The 17310-nt window shown below is 36.6% G+C and overlaps 2 protein-coding genes across 6 annotated transcripts in view; one reads left to right on the top strand and one right to left on the bottom strand.

Moving 5' to 3' along the window:
- Positions 1-17310, bottom strand: part of AP4S1 (adaptor related protein complex 4 subunit sigma 1) — an 83245-nt gene that overhangs the window by 2559 nt on the left and 63376 nt on the right. The window lies entirely within an intron of this gene.
- The window catches only part of HECTD1 (HECT domain E3 ubiquitin protein ligase 1), a 91451-nt gene that overhangs the window by 72439 nt on the left and 1702 nt on the right, over positions 1-17310 (top strand). For all 5 annotated transcript variants that reach the window (XM_027110991.1, XM_027110994.1, XM_027110995.1 and 2 more), the window contains 15 exons: positions 301-423; positions 2801-2957; positions 6440-6662; positions 7778-7832; positions 8267-8449; positions 8843-9050; positions 9135-9220; positions 9379-9506; positions 11050-11251; positions 12457-12594; positions 12871-13478; positions 14467-14545; positions 14671-14764; positions 15471-15621; positions 17090-17234. In XM_027110991.1, coding sequence (XP_026966792.1) covers positions 301-423; positions 2801-2957; positions 6440-6662; positions 7778-7832; positions 8267-8449; positions 8843-9050; positions 9135-9220; positions 9379-9506; positions 11050-11251; positions 12457-12594; positions 12871-13478; positions 14467-14545; positions 14671-14764; positions 15471-15621; positions 17090-17234 — 2580 coding nt within the window. The remainder of the gene's footprint in view (positions 1-300; positions 424-2800; positions 2958-6439; positions 6663-7777; positions 7833-8266; positions 8450-8842; positions 9051-9134; positions 9221-9378; positions 9507-11049; positions 11252-12456; positions 12595-12870; positions 13479-14466; positions 14546-14670; positions 14765-15470; positions 15622-17089; positions 17235-17310) is intronic.

The raw sequence follows: 17310 nt of genomic DNA, 5'->3' as shown, positions 1-17310 counted from the left end.
TAGATTAAAACATGTTTTTTCATAAGTTGAGTTATAGTGGGGTGGAGAACTCCAAAAAATGCTTTTAGTATATCTGGCTTAGAAAACATATAGAATATTAGCACATTTCTTGTGAAGGTTAGTATATGATGCATGATGAATTTAAAACATTCACTTTGTAACTTTTATGTACATGGCTAATGAATATGAAGTTTTCTAATGACAGTTTTGGTAATATAGGTTTATAGTTCAGGTCAAGGCTGAATAGAGATATATATGGGTCAGATAATTAGACATGTCTCTTTACATTTTCTGTATCAGATTCTGAGACGTCCATCCCTGCAGCGTCGAGCTGGCTCCCGCTCTGATGTAACACACCATGCTGTCACCTCACAGCTACCACAGGTCCCAGCTGGAGCGGGGAGCCGACCTATTGGGGAGCAGGTAATATCTTCATGTTTACGTTCTCTACAGTGTATTTTTTTCCCTTTTCACAGTAAAGCACAAACTAAAATGCCTAGAAAAATATACAGCAGGGGCAGGGTGAGGGCAGGAAGCTACTAAATAGAGTTAACAAAAAGAAACTTGCCCAACTGCTTGGGTTCCATAGTCCAGATAGAGTCCATGATTGCTCTACCATATGCATACAGGAATTTCTTACTTGAAACCTGCTCATCTTGGCCTTTGGGTGGCAGTAAACATATACTAAAATGGTTAATAGCTACTTTCTAAGTTTTCATAGTAGAGTAATAGAAGTATTAGTCTATTAACTAACATTTATCATTAATTAGGTGCTAGGCACTGTTTATGTGTATTAACTAATTCGGTCCTTTCAACAACCCTTTGGGTTTTCACCTGAAAACCCAATTTTCAGGTGAAGTGATTGACCTTGGAGAGGCAGCAGTGAGCCGTGGCTTGAAGCAAGGTGTTAGTTCCCTGCCCAGGAATTGAACCTGGGTAGCCTGGATGAAAACCAGGAATCCTAGCCACCAGACCAGCAGGGACTAGAAGCTAGAAGCAAATTTTCCCTGGCTCTTGCCCCCGTTGAAAAATGCATTTCTTAAGGAGGCAAAAACTGTAAAAACAGGTACAAAGTTTATTATTAGAGACACAGCAGACAAGTGGGAGAGAACACAGAGAAACAGTTTGTTTAATTAAGACAGAAGCAAGGCAGAGATTCACACCTGGAGAGAAAGGGTGTGGGCGTCCCCCCTAAAGTCCCCCCTCTTTAAAGTAGTAAATCGGTGGTTAAGTCATTTATATAGGGCAGGTCTTCCGGGTCTTTGTTTATCCTTAGCCAATTACCTGGTTTCTGTTTCCACACCTGCCCTGCCCTAGGGCCCTCTCCAACATGTGTGCGCTACTTTTTTCCAAGATGGATTCCAGCCCAGAGGCCTATGGAGGGCCTTGGCATCACATATTATGGGGTGGTGCCTCCTCATCACATATTATGGGGTGGTGCCTCCTCCTTTTTGACCCCCAAGGAGCCTTTCTGCGCATGTGCAGTGTCTCCCTTGCCCCAAGGATGGGAAATATGTGACCTCTTGATCTTTACTCAAACAGGGATTAGCCCCTCTCTGTCCCTGCTGTGACAGTTATCTTAGAGTGTCCTCAGGAGACAAAGCCTGGATATTTACCCTGTTTCTATTGTTATTTCTGTTTTGAATTACAAACAGGAGGCTGGTTTTAAATATCTAACCTTGAAGCCCACCTATCTCCTGTCTCAGGAATTGCAAACAGGAGGCTAGTTGTAAGTGTCCAGCCTGAAGCCCGTCTTTTTCTCGTCCCAAGAAATGTAAACAGGAGACCAGTTTTAAATGCCTAGCCTGGAGCCCATGTATCTCCTGCCTCATGATTACTAAAGATCATACATAGAAGTTTTGGATCCAGGATAAAAACCCAGACATTCTGGTTCCAGAGCTGTCAAATGTCAGTTTGATTTGTTATAAAGGTTAATTTCAATTAAGTGTTCAAAATATGGGGGGTCTATATGTGTACATTTAAGTATATAGATAATTCTTATTTAAAAATTACTACATCAGACATTTACAATATTTACAATTCGTTGATCTCTTTTTTGTTGATACAAAAAGTGAAGGAGAGGAGAAAATGTTCCTTAAAAAAACTTTTATTATGGAATTTTTCAAACATGCTAGAAGTAGAAAGAATAGTGCAATGAATCCCCAAGAACCCATCATTTGACAGATCAACACTTTGTCGAACTTGTTTGAACTATTTGCCCCATAGTAATTTAAAGCAACTTCCAAGCACTGTATCTGTTTTGTATGTAATTCAGTATGTAATACAGTTTACACTTTTTTTAAAAAAACAGCCTATTTATAAATAATTATACATTCACAGGAAGTTGCAAAGATCGAAGGGTCCTGTGTGCCCTTTGTCCAGTTTCTTCCAGTGGTTACATCTTACATAATTAGAGTACAGTATCAAAACCAGGAAGCTGGCATTGGTCCAATGTGTGTGTATGGTTCTTTGTCATTTTATCACATGTATAAATTTGTGTAACCATCACTAAAGCTACTTATCTTTTTTTGACTTTTCATTTAGCTTTATTACCAGATGTGTGACTCTTGAAATTTTAACCATACAGTGACTTACTTTTCATAAACTTAAATCAGTAAGAAATTTATGTATCTACATGTTTGGCTTATATTGTGCTTAAGAAATATGGTTGAATAAGAACATGTAATACCTATAGAGAGAAGTATTTGACATATACCTTATTTTATAGATAGCATATCACTTTAGCAATAATGAAGAGTTTTACCTTTTAATGTTTGTACGTGGAATTTTATTTTAATAGGAAGAAGAAGAGTATGAAACTAAAGGGGGACGCCGGAGAACATGGGATGATGATTATGTACTAAAGCGGCAGTTTTCAGCTTTGGTTCCTGCTTTTGATCCTAGACCTGGTCGTACTAATGTCCAGCAGACAACTGATCTAGAAATTCCACCCCCAGGTATACTATATTTTAGTTTTTGTGATTTAATTTTAATAGGTACCAAATAAAGTAGTACTGTATAGTTTTTTTTGTTTGTTTTTGTTTTTGCGGTACGTGGGCCTCTCACCGCCGTGGCCTTTCCCACTGCAGAGCACAGGCTCCGGACGCGCAGGCCCAGCGGCCATGGCTCACGGGCCCAGCCGCTCCGCGGCACGAACCCGCGTCCCCTGCATCGGCAGGCGGACTCTCAACCACTGCGCCACCAGGGAAGCCCAGTACTGTATAGTTTTAAAAAGTAGGGTACTACTTGTATATGCAGGTTATAAGTAAAAGGTTTCAGGAGAAACTATATATCAGCCATGCATCCTTAAAAAAAATACAGACTTTTTTAAAAGGAGCAAATTACAGTATTTTATTTTATTTTTCATTGAAGTATAGTTGATTTACAATGTTGTGTTAGTTTCTGGTTTACAGCACTGTGATCCCGTTATACATATACGTATTCTTTTCCATATTCTTTCCATTATGGTTTATTACAGGATATTGAATATAGTTTCCAGTGCTATACAGTAGGACCTTGTTGTTTATATTTTATATGTAGTAGTTTGTATCTGTTAATCCCAAACTCCTAATTTATCCCTCCCCCACCACCTTTCCTCTTTGGTAACCATAAATTTGTTTTCTGTATTTGTGAGTCTGTGTCTATTTCATAAATAAGTTCATTTGTATCACATTTTAGATTCCACATTATAACTGATATACAGTATTTGTCTTTCTCTGTCAGACTTACTTCACTTAGTATGATAATCTCTAGGTCTGTCCATGTTGCTGCAAATGGCATTATTTCATTCTTTTTTATGGCTGAGTAGTATTCCATTGTGTATATATACACACCACATCTTTATCCATTCATCTGTCCATAGACATTTAGGTTGCTTCCATGTCTTGGCTATAAAATTATAGTATTTTAAAAACACACTGTGTTTTACATTTGTATAAACTTTAAAGCAAGGACTCATTTAAAGGTAGATAATTTGTATTGTTTTCTACTGGATCAAAATTGCTAAGCATTACTCCCATGCAGCTTTTACTTTGAAAAGCTATATAGTGGTTTTAGTTATGGCCTCCAGAGTCAGTCAGCCTGAGTGCCAGCTCCATCTCTTACAACTCTATTTTGGGTGTGGTAGGCACACTAATGGCCCCCTCCCAAAGATACGTAGGTCCTAACCTCTAGAATCTGTGAATATGTCACCTTAACGTGAGAAAAGAGACTTTGTAGATGTGATTAAGGATCTTGAGATGGAGAAATTATCCTGTTTTTCTGGGTGAGCCCAATGTAATCACCAGTGCCCTCATAAGAGAGAAACAGGAGGGTCAGAGTCAGAGGAGATTTGACAACAGGAAGCAGCAATCACAGTGATGAGGGGCCATGAGTCAAGGAACATGGGAAGACTCTGGATGCTAGAAAAGGCAAGGAAATGGATTCTTCCCTAGAGCCTCCAAAAGGAACAAAGCCTTGCCCAACCCATTTTAGATTTCTGGCCTCTAGAATTATAATATATTTGTGTTGTTTTAAACCACTCAGTTGTGGTAATTTGTTATAGCAGCAATAGGAAACTAATACACTGGGCAAATCCCCTAATCTGTGTAAGCCTGGCTTTCCTCATCTCTTATATGGGGAAAATAAAGTCCTTGTTTGATAAGGTAGTTACAAGGTTTAAATGAGGTGAGATATGTAAAGTGTCTAGCATGGTACCTGATGTGTGTCTCAATAAATGTCAGCTATTGTAATCAGTATATTATCCTTCAAGAAGACTTAAATGTTACTGTGGAGTGTACTTATTACTTGATAAAAAGATACCTATGTTAAATATGAACATAAGTACAGTTTATAGTATAATGTGAGGTATGTGATGTAGTATGATGGTGAGAATGAGTATGAATCAAGATGTTCCAAGGTCCCTTCAAAAAGGAAAACCGGGCTTCCCTGGTGGCGCAGCGGTTGGGGGTCCGCCTGCCGATGCAGCGGGCTCGGGTTCGTGCCCCGGTCCGGGAAGATCCCACATGCCGCGGAGCGGCTGGGCCCGTGAGCCATGGACGCTGAGCCTGCGCGTCCGGAGCCTGTGCTCCGCAACGGGAGCGACCACAACAGTGAGAGGCCCGCGTACCGCAAAAAAAAAAAAAAAAAAAAGGAAAACCTAGGGCTTCCCTGGTGGTGCAGTGGTTGAGAGTCCGCCTGCCGATGCAGGGGACGCAGGTTCGTGCCCTGGTCCAGGAAGATCCCACATGCCACAGAGCGGCTGGGCCAGTGAGCCATGGCCGCTGAGCCTGCGCTTCCGGAGCCTGTGCTCCACAACAGGAGAGGCCACAACGGTGAGAGGCCCGCGTACCGCAAAAAAAAAAAAAGAAAACCTATTCTAGGGAGTATAAATAGGTACAGATTTTCGATAGAGTTCTTTAGCAATATATTTCATATTTTTACTACTACATATTGGTACTATAGAAGTATTGGCTCTGCACTCAGATGACTACAGAGGTATTCTTTAAAAATTGGAAATGACCTTCATTATATAATGGATATGGTTCAGTTAAAGTACAATGGGATGTCATGCAGTGTATAAAACAATACTTTATAAAACTATATCATATGAGGAGAAGATTCCTGAGATTAAAAAAAAGAGAGTACATCACTAAATACGTATGAAACTAATTGTATTTGTGTGTATATGTGTGTGTTTACCTCATAACAGACTCATTCAATGCAAGCAAAAGGTTGATAAGTCTTTAACTGAGTATGTGGTTTTCTCTGTATGTAGTATTATTAATAATTTTAGTTTTCTCATTCATAAAAATAAAATGTTCTGAAATATACAATTCTCACGTATACCCTAATAAAAAGTAGAGATTCTTATATGTACAAATTCTTCTCTAGTACACTGTCTTTAACCTAACTGTATTCTTCCCATTTTATAAAAACAAAAATATTGAGGCCAGGAGAATCTTTTTTTTTTTAATAAGATTGACACTAGCTATAGGGTTTTTTTTAATATATAAATAAATATATTTATTTATTTTGGGCTGCATTGAGTCTTTGTTGCTGCGCAGGGGCTTTCTCTAGTTGCGGCGAGCCGGGGCGCATGTGTGGGCTTCTAGTTGCGGTGGCTTCTCTTGTTGCGGAGCACGGGCTCTAGGCACATAGGCTTCAGTAGTTGCGGCTTGCGGGCTCTAGAGCTCAGGCTCAGCAGTTGTGGCGCATGGGCTTAGTTGCTCCGCAGCATGTGGGATCTTCCCTGACCAGGGACCAGGGCTCGAACCCGTGTCCCCTGCATTGGCAGGTGGATTCTTAACCACTCTGCCACCAGGGAAGTCCCCAGGAGAATCTTAAGTAGCTGATATATGGCAGAAACGTTTAGATTTCATGTAACCTGTCTCTTGGTGCAGTGCTCTTTCTGGACTGCTTATTTTAGTGTAATTGTTTTTCATGTCTTCCATATTTTTAGGAACACCTCATTCAGAGCTCTTGGAAGAAGTTGAATGTACTCCGTCACCTCGATTAGCCCTCACTTTGAAAGTAACAGGTCTTGGAACAACTCGTGAAGTTGAATTACCACTCACTAATTTCAGATCAACCATCTTTTACTATGTACAGAAATTGCTTCAGTTGTCGTGTAACGGCAATGTGAAATCAGATAAACTTAGGCGTATTTGGGAGCCAACATACACGTAAGAGATTTTAATTTAATGTTTTAAGTAGATATTTTCATAGTGTATGAGCCAAGAAATATTTTCTATATTTTGTATTATAGGAACAGAAAAGATTTAGTTCTCTTGGTTTACAGGAATAGATAAGAGCATTTCTGACTCCTGATGGAGAAAGGTTAAAGCTTACAACTGGGAGGAACTTTAGAAATAATCTAGACTAGCTCCTTATGTAATAATTGTTGAACTCTTTGACTGGGATTGTGTATGAAGTAGTAAATGTTTTCTGTTATTTGCTTTGGCGTCTGTGAGTTAAACCTACCTCTCTTTGTTCATTCATTTATTCATTCACTAAATAATATCAATGACCTTGGGCAAATTTATTTAACATTTTAGTACCTCGTTTTCTAATCTGTAAAATGAGAGTGGTTGTGAGGAATCAATGAATTAATATATGTAAAGTAGATTCAGTACTGTATGAGATGTAGAGGGTGCTCAGTATTACCTATAATAATATTTGTTATGTAATAATATAAATAATTTAATATAATTTAATATTATAAATAATTATATCATAGTCATCCTATGTAACTTCACTTTTCTTAGTTTATTTTTCCGATATTCTCTTAACGTCACTGATAATCTTAGATAATGTCCAATAAAGTAATCTAGGTTTTTCTGAGATAGAACAGAAGGTCTTCATGGCATTCTCGTCCTTCAGTTTTTATTGGAATATTAAATTTGATCTCAACCGCCTCTTGGTCCTTGTTATTCTTATCCTTCTTTCTATCTAGACACAGATGCAGACACATCTTATTTTATTTTTACAATGTATGAAAGTTATAAGAGATGGCATGTTACTTTATATCTTTAAAAGTTCTAGGTTTGATACATGCTTTTTCTTAATAATGCTCGATTTATAAACCATAACTCTTTCAGGAATATGATTTCCGCTATTCCCTATGTTTAACAAATGAATATTTTTTCTTATAAATTCTCCCTGAGTTCAGTATTTCATGTAAGCATATAGCTAATGAATGTCCTCATTCATACATGTTTTTAAAGAATTGAAGGCTTATTAGAAATAACCACAAATCATTTGATTTATGAATTAACTTGAATAATATCTTCATATTTAGAATTATGTACAGAGAAATGAAAGATTCTGACAAAGAAAAGGAAAATGGAAAAATGGTAAGTTATTTTTAGGAAATGAGTCTTGCTCTTGGCTACTTAGTAAAAGAAAAACTAACGCTGTGTTTCAATTGAACAATTAAGGGAGAAATCAGCAACATGGGATTTTTTTTTTTTTTTTTGCGGTACACGGGCTTCTCACTGTTGTGGCCTCTCCCGTTGTGGAGCACAGGCTCCGGACACGCAGGCTGAACGGCCACGGCTCACAGGCCCAGCCGCTCGGCAGCATGTGGGATCTTCCCGGACCGGGGCACGAACCCGTGTCCCCTGCATCGGCAGGCAGACTCTCAACCACTGCGCCACCAGGGAAGCCCAACATGGGATTCTTTAGATTAGGTTAAATGCATGATCTTAAAGCTACCTTATGTAATGCATGTGAAGTAGCATAAACTTTATAATCAGGAAAGGCCAACATTTCGTTTTTCCTATTGTAGGGTTGTTGGTCTATAGAGCATGTGGAACAGTATCTTGGCACTGATGAATTACCAAAGAATGACTTGATAACCTACCTGCAGAAGAATGCAGACGCCGCTTTCCTGCGCCACTGGAAATTAACTGGCACTAATAAAAGTATTAGGAAAAACAGAAATTGTTCTCAGCTCATAGCTGCATATAAGGTATATATTGGCATCAGAACACTATTTTGATTGGGAATGGCTTTGTGCTTTGCAGCTTTTTAAATATTCTTGAGGAAAAGCAGTTCATTGGGACATACTAAAAAAAAGAAGTTGAATTAACATTGTTAATATGACAATGGTAAAATTTCAAATATGGTTTGTGGCATTGGATCTAAATACGTAGTTTTAACTGTGGCTTTTAGTGGTTATATTTTGATAATTTTCTTGTTTAGAACAAAGCTTGGTTAAGCTTTGACTTGGATGATACTGTTTTTATTTTAAAAGAAGGCAATTCTTTGAAGAATCCCAGCCTTTTCACATTAATACTAATAGGATGATATATTGCTTTTCTTGAAAATGATTAATGGCTAGTTTTCCCAATTGTTTCTTTAGGATTTTTGTGAGCATGGAACAAAGTCTGGGTTAAACCAGGGGGCCATTTCTACTCTTCAAAGTAGTGATATTCTTAATTTGACAAAAGAACAACCTCAGGCCAAAGCAGGCAATGGACAGAATTCTTGTGGAGTAGAAGATGTCCTTCAGCTTCTGCGTATTCTGTATATAGTTGCAAGTGACCCTTATTCAAGAATATCCCAAGAAGGTCTGTAAGAAGCCTTGTTTCGTTTCTGTGGCATTTTTAAAAGCAAGTCAGTTTATATTTTTATTAATTTTATTACTTTTACAGAAGGTGATGAGCAGCCTCAGTTTACTTTTCCACCAGATGAATTCACTAGCAAAAAAATCACAACAAAAATTTTGCAGCAGATTGAGGTAATAAAACCAGATATTTGAACTCTTCAATCTGTTGGACTTTGAATGTATTGCCTCTCCTTCCTTTTCTACCTCACGCCATCTCTCCTGTTAAGAATTGACTCTTTTTTGTCTTTTTTCATAATTGCTTTAAGACATTGTTATTTGTTAATTTGCAGGAGCCATTGGCATTGGCAAGTGGGGCTCTGCCAGACTGGTGTGAACAGTTAACCAGCAAGTGTCCTTTTCTAATACCATTTGAAACTAGACAGCTGTATTTCACATGTACAGCATTTGGTGCATCAAGGTAGGAGGTGTATCATTTTACATTTTTAGAATAAATGTGTTTTTAAATGTTTTATATAAGCTCAAAATGTACATATATACTTTATATCAAGATTGATGAAGGGAATATATTGTTTTCTCGTAAAGAGTTGTCGACATTTGGGAATTCCCTGGTGGTCCAGTGGTTTAGACCCCATACTTTCATTGCCAAGGGCGTGGGTTCAATTCCTGGTGGGGGAACGAAGATCCCGCAAGCTGTGAGGTATGGCCAAAAAAAAAAAAAAAAAGTTGTCAACATTTAAACATTTTTTGATTTCCAGTTGGATATAAGCTCTCTTGAAGCAGTGTGGATTGAAGTACTGTGTTTTCCATTAGCTAGCATTTATTGTACAGTATTTAAGCGGCTTACATAAATTATTAGTTGCTGAAATTCCCAAGAATACAAAATTTAATGCTTGCAAATAGCTTTGATAACATTAAAATATATCTTCTGGCCATTATTTTTCTCTTACTACAATCTAACATACCATTTTACTTCTTTTTGTGTTTCTGTCTCCTTCACTAGATGAAAGTTTCATGAGGGCAGGAATTTCTGGCAGTTTTGTTCACTGCTCTAGCTGCAGTGTACAGCACGTTGTAGGTGCTCGGTAAATATTTGTTGAGTGATTGAATACCCAGAGTACTTTCAAAGTAGATGTAAAAAAGTTATAATTTAAATGGAGTTGCCTGTTGCCCTTAGTTACATTGTTGGACCATTTCATATCATTTACCAAGCATTTGCACACATAGCACTATAGGCCCGCTGTGATTAATGGCATTGGTTATGACTTTTATTTTATATGTGTGGGTTTGTTTTTTTTTGTTTTGGGGTTTTTTTTTTTTTCAATTTTTAAAAAAAAATTTGGCTGCACCACACAGCTTGCAGGATCTTAAGTTCCCTGACCAGGTATTGAACGCGGGCCATGGCAGTGAAAGCCCCGAATCCTAACCACTAGACCACTAGGTAACTCCCTGATTTTTATTTTATAGATGAGGAAACTGATTCTCAAAGTACATAGCTGATTGGCCTGAGAGTACCAAAAAAATTGTAGCACACATGAGAGAGTAGATCTTTCATCTTCTTATTCTTAATTCAAGATTCTTTCTCCCATCCTAGATGGGTTAACTCTGCATTGTTAAAAAGAAAATGTTTCAAAATCACAACACTGTTTCTGTGTTGGCTTTCAATTTGTATCACAGTAATAAAGATAGCTTAACCATTTTTTACATTCTCTGATTTAGGAAATGTTTATATTTTATGTATTATGAGTTTGTCTGTATTTTTATGTGTTGTGTGGGGTTGGACCACAGACCTTTATTTTGATCTGTTAATTGCTAAAGTAAAAAGGGAAAATATAGACTCAGTATTTTCTCAGTTTGTTTAAGGAAATAAGATTAGTATATTTGATCATCTGATAAAATACTATTTTTAAAAAATTCTTAAATCTTTGACTTTTGTTGCTGGTTTAGTAGTACATTCAGCTGTTGCTGTATGCTACAGCTACATAGGTATTTTTCTATTTCAGAGCAATAGTGTGGTTACAAAACCGACGTGAGGCCACTGTGGAAAGAACAAGGACCACAAGTAGTGTAAGGCGAGATGATCCTGGAGAGTTTCGTGTTGGTCGTCTCAAGCATGAAAGAGTGAAAGTTCCACGTGGTGAATCACTGATGGAGTGGGCTGAGAATGTCATGCAAATACATGCAGATCGGAAATCAGTTCTTGAGGTACCTCTATATAATTTCTTGTAGTGTGCAGGACTGACAGTTAGAGAACCAGTCTGTGTCTTCCACCACATAAAAAACTGCATTAGATAGAAGTGTAGATGGATTTCTCTGCCCTCTGTGCAAAGGCCTTCTCCTCTGGCAGAGCATCTTTCATAAGAGGATGTCAGCTCACCTCCTCAGGGGTCAGGATCTCGTGGCTTAATGAGCAGCAAAGAATATCTTCACTCATGAAGATATTGAGAGATGTTGTAGCAAATGGCGGTAAGAAATTCAATATATTTACTGCAGAAATGTTATTGTGGGCATTGTTGATTATATCCTATATACATTTTTATTCCTTATATATGAGAGACAAGGAAAGAAATACCTCTCCTGTCACAGATGTCAGCCACCTGGTTTATTTTTGGATCACAGACTGATTATGATAAATACAATACACCTCTAGAAAATTTATAAGGCTTATGGTTTTCACTTTAAAATTTCTGTGCCTGGGACTTCCCTGGCGGCCCAGTGGTTAGGACCCCGTGCTTCCACTGCAGGGAGCACAGGTTCAATCCCTGTCCGGGGAACTAAGATCCGCATGCCGCCAATTCACCCCCACCCCACCCCCCAAAAAAAGAATTTTCTGTGCCTTCATCTTATTCTTCTTACCCATATAGTCCTCTAACACAGATAATTCTCAATTATTATTATTTTTTTTTTTAACATGCACTGTGTGTTTTTGTAAGCTGCCTCAAATAATTTTTGGAATATATGGAGTATGGATAAAAAACCTTTAAAGCGATTGCCTAAAGTCAGAAATAAGTGGAAGAGTTTAGGTTTTGGTGTCACATAGACACACGTGCGGATGCACACACACATAAATCTGTATACCATCATTTCCTCAAGCAAATGATATATAACCTCTTTATCTGAAATTTGGTTTCCTTTGGTATGAAAAGGACATGATAATTTATTTTGTAGGTTTGTTGCGAGAAGTAAGTTGATGTATGGACGATGCTCACCACAATGTCTAAATATGGAATAGCGTACAACAAATCAAATTTCTCTTTAGAAAAACTGGAATAAAAACTTCTGTGTGGCTTATATTATACTGCTACTATAAAAAAAAGTATATTACAGTAGGACTGGATTTTGGCAAGAATGGGATCATTAAAAATTTTTTTAAGCTTACTTTCCCCCATAATTTATTTGTTCATGTTTAGGTTGAATTTTTAGGAGAAGAAGGAACTGGCTTGGGGCCCACATTAGAATTTTATGCTCTGGTGGCAGCAGAATTCCAGAGAACTGATTTGGGAGCTTGGCTTTGTGATGATAACTTTCCAGATGATGAATCTCGTCATGTAAGATATACTTCCCATTTTGTGATTTGATTTGTGATTCTGCTTTTAGAAAGTTAAAAATCAGTTATGCTTCCAGAATGTAAGCCAGGTTTTCTGACTCTACTTTTATTATTGAATAATCCTGATACTATTAAAATGCTTTTAAAGGGTAAAATTTAGTCTATAAAACCTATTTAATAAAATGTGTTTATAGATACTTTTAGATAGCTGAATTAAGATGTTTAATGTTTATGGATCTTTTCATTTTTTTTTGCATTTCTCCCTCTAAAAAATTAGGTCGATCTTGGAGGTGGATTGAAACCTCCTGGATACTATGTTCAGAGATCATGTGGACTGTTTACAGCTCCATTTCCACAAGATAGTGATGAGCTTGAAAGGATCACAAAACTCTTTCATTTCCTTGGAATTTTCTTGGCCAAATGCATTCAAGACAATAGACTTGTGGATTTACCTATTTCTAAACCTTTCTTTAAACTTATGTGTATGGGTGACATTAAAAGCAATATGAGTAAACTGATTTATGAGTCACGAGGTGATAGAGACTTACACTGTACTGAAAGTCAGTCTGAAGCCTCTACAGAAGAAGGTCATGATTCACTCTCAGTAGGAAGCTTTGAAGAGGATTCAAAATCAGAATTTATTCTAGATCCCCCCAAACCAAAACCCCCAGCTTGGTTTAATGGAATTTTAACTTGGGAAGACTTTGAACTAGTAAACCCACACAGAGCCAGATTTTTAAAAGAAATTAAAGACCTTGCTATCAAGAGGCGCCAGATTTTAAGCAACAAAGGTCTTTCTGAAGATGAGAAGAACACAAAATTACAAGAACTAGTGCTGAAGAATCCATCAGGTTCTGGGCCTCCACTTAGCATAGAGGATTTAGGGTAAGCTTTATGTGTGTATATATAGATATATATACTCTTCAACCTAATGGATGAATAAATTCTAAAGCTTTTGTTCCTTTGTCTTCACTGATTTGCAATATATGAATATACAGTCTGTTAACAATAATAAGATGCTACAGGAAATATCGATTTTTGATTTGATGCTTTGATTTGTTAATATTATAAAGAGAGCACTCAGAATACCAGAATATAGTTTATTAATCATCAGACATCTGAAAGATTATCTGATTTATCAAATGTGATAACTATATATATCTTGTGTGAACAGTCCAAAGCCAATAATATTTTGACAAATTCATTAGCTAATTGATATATATAGCCTACTTGAAAAACCTCAGAATAGTTTGCTTTGTATGTAAGCCTTATCCCCAGTGGCTGCATTAACTAACTCAGATGCTGTAGATCTTTTGATAAAATTCTATTAATTTATATATGTGTAATTATTATACCCTTGGTATGTTAAACTGTGATTTTTGGATTGACTACGAGGCTTTGCTGTCATTTTTTTCCTTCCTTCCTTCCTTCTTTCTTTGATGATAACATTGAGAAGTTGTGTTTGATAAGTTGTTCATATGTTCAAGGTTTGACTTGAGGCGGGGGTAAAAACAGAGCACGAACAACTTTAGTAAAAAAAAAAAGTTTCTTTTGCAAAAATAACTTGTAAACATGTTGCTACCATAATTCATTACAAAAATCCATAGTTGATTAATTTTGTGCCTAAGGAGGAAGTAAAACATGAAAGGTGATGTTTCATGAAATGCCTGCAAAGCCAGGTTTGGTAAACAGTTGGCCAGATAGTTTTTGGGCACACGGTTTTGCATTTTAAAAGGCCCCATACTTAATATCTAAGCTGGTATAGTGATTTTGTTACTGTTGGGGGAGGTGCCCATGGTTTTGGCGGCAGTGTTTTAAAAATTAAACACCAATGGTAGCTGAATGTTAATCTAATCCTTTTCTGTCCTCCCAGTTTAAATTTCCAGTTTTGCCCTTCCTCAAGAATATATGGTTTTACAGCTGTGGATCTGAAGCCAAGTGGTGAAGATGAGGTACAAATTTTGCTTTTGATATATCTGTAAGTCCAGAAAATTCCTCTTAATGAGGCCAGTTGTACTAGGCGCTACTGAAATATTCCTAGATATTAACAATTACGTTGACAAATTTTCCTTTGCAGATGGTAACAATGGATAATGCAGAAGAATATGTGGATTTGATGTTTGACTTTTGTATGCATATGGGTATTCAGAAACAGATGGAAGCCTTTAGAGGTAATTTTTAAGGCTCTTTAGTTGAATCCCTCTCCTTTTACTTTGAGACAGCTGAAATTAAGGTACTGCTATGCTCAAAAATTGCTAGTAATCTCTAGATTTGCCGTCTAGTTTTTTGTCTTCCCAACAGTTAGGTCCTGCAGAGTACTCAGAACAGGTTGGAACATTTTCAAGCTGTAGCATACCCTCAGCTTGGTCCTCCTGAGTAATGAGGGACCCACTTTTGGCTTCTATTTTTTCATTTGTAAGTGGATATAATATTGTTGCATACTTTTAATATTACATGATCAAGATGAGTTAAACTATGTTAGAATCTAAATTCTTCAAGTAAAGATTGACGCAAAATACATTGGACTGTTTATCACTTACTATTTTTAAAAATGAGAACATAGCCTTGGCTGGCTTGTATGACATAAGAACTGATTGGGAAATTATTAGAATTTGGCTACTGACCATAGTGTCTGAATATTCTCTCCCTGTCTACATTTGTGATAATAAGCAAAAATTTCTGTACTTAAAACCCTAGCACAGTTTTTATTTCAAGCTATTTTCATTTATATTTGCTTTTTCAAATATTTATTAATATTTATCTTCTTTCTATCCATTTAGTTGAGTATCTTGATTTGAAATTTGTTATTTTGAAATTATAACTTAGAAACTGAGTTGTGTGTTTTGTTTTTGTTTTTTTGCTGTGTGTGTAATGTAGATGGGTTTAATAAAGTTTTTCCAATGGAGAAATTAAGTTCCTTCAGCCATGAAGAAGTCCAAATGATTCTTTGTGGAAATCAGTCGCCATCCTGGGCAGCAGAGGATATTATTAATTATACCGAACCTAAGTTGGGTTATACACGTGATAGGTATGTGTTGGTTATTTTCTAAGATCAACCAATTGTTTATGTCCCAAAATCAAATGGCGGGTTCTCTAAATGACTCAGTGAATTATATGTATAAAATGAGAAAGGAGTTAAGTCTCACCGTTACCAAGATGTATATTCACTGATAAGGCTGAGTTCACACAAAAAGTCATCTTGGCTGATGTTTTAACATTCCTTTTCTCACTGTGTTTTAACTGTTCATCATTTTAAAAATTGCGTCATTTGTAAACCCTTAGGCTTTATTGCTTTTATATTAACCTCTATTTTCAAATAATTTCAATCTTACAGAAAACTTGAAGAATAGTTAAGAATTCCTATATATCCTTTACCAGAATCACCAGTACTTAACGTTTTGCTGTATTTCTTTTACATTATCTCTTTACACACACACACACACATATTTTCTGAACCATTTGAGGATATGTTGCATATATGTTGTACCTTTACTCTGTAATACATTAGTGTACATTCCTCAGAATATGGCCATACTCCCACGTAGCCATACTAGTTAGCAAATTTGTGATTCCGTACTATTAGCTAATCTATAGTCTACATTCCAGCTTTGTTGATTATTCCAGCGATATCTTTAATAGCACTCACTTCACTCCCATTCTCCCCCGTCAGGAGATTGTATTTAGTTGTGATATGGTTTTAATCAACAGTTCCTCGGATGTTTTTTCTTTCATACCACTGACATTTTTTAAGACTGTAAGCCCTGTATTTTAAAGTTTTCAAAGTGATGTAAATGAGAAAGTATTATTATTTTAAACTTAAATGACATTGTATATATAGCTTTTTTTTTTAAGTAAGTTTTTATTGAAGCATAACAGAAGTACACAAATTGCACATACATCCTGGAGAATTTTCACAAAATGGACACACCTGTATAATTGGTACCCAGAACAAGAAACAACTCTAGAAGTCCCCATCCCCATCTTATTCTTTTCTAGTCATTAAATCACTATTCCCATTGATGAATTTTGCTTGCTTTTTGAACTTTAGTAAACAAAATCATGCAGTATGTATTCTCTAAGGTCTGGTTTCTTTTATTTAATATTATAATTATGAAATTCATCCATGTTGTAGCATATAGTGATACTTTATTTCACTGTAACAAAAATGTATTATTTCAGATCCCTGTTGCTAGTTTAGCCATATTTGGGTGAATTATGCATGTGCATCTTGAGCTTTTCTGATTTGCTGCCTTTGTTGCATATTTGATTCCTATACTCCATCAGTGTTTCAGTCTGTCTGTATCAGTCTTTGAAGGGTATTTTTCAAGTAGTTTGTATCAGCTTATTTCATACTTACCCAAGAGTCTCTAGACAGTGTTGTTCTTCCAACATGCGGATATTCGTTTTTAGGGTTATTGCTGGCTTATACAGTAATGGTAGTATTTTTCATTTAAATCAGCTATCAAATCAATATAACTTTATTTTTCTTCTTTTAGCCCAGGTTTCCTTAGGTTTGTGAGGGTTTTATGTGGCATGTCTTCAGATGAGAGGAAGGCATTCCTGCAGTTTACCACTGGTTGTTCAACTCTACCCCCAGGTGGACTGGCTAACTTGCATCCTAGGCTCACAGTTGTACGCAAGGTACAAACTCTAGCTACTGGGGAATCTAAATGGAATTAAGATACTTAAGGGTTGAAAGAAATACATATTTAAAGTC

The sequence above is a fragment of the Aethalodelphis obliquidens genome, unplaced genomic scaffold, assembly GCF_003676395.1.
Source record: "Aethalodelphis obliquidens isolate GAN/ISIS:26980383/991018 unplaced genomic scaffold, ASM367639v1 scaffold10, whole genome shotgun sequence".
Taxonomy (NCBI): domain Eukaryota; kingdom Metazoa; phylum Chordata; class Mammalia; order Artiodactyla; family Delphinidae; genus Aethalodelphis; species Aethalodelphis obliquidens.
The sequence above is the reverse complement of the archived record's forward strand: the minus strand, read 5'-3'. Positions and strand labels throughout refer to the sequence as shown.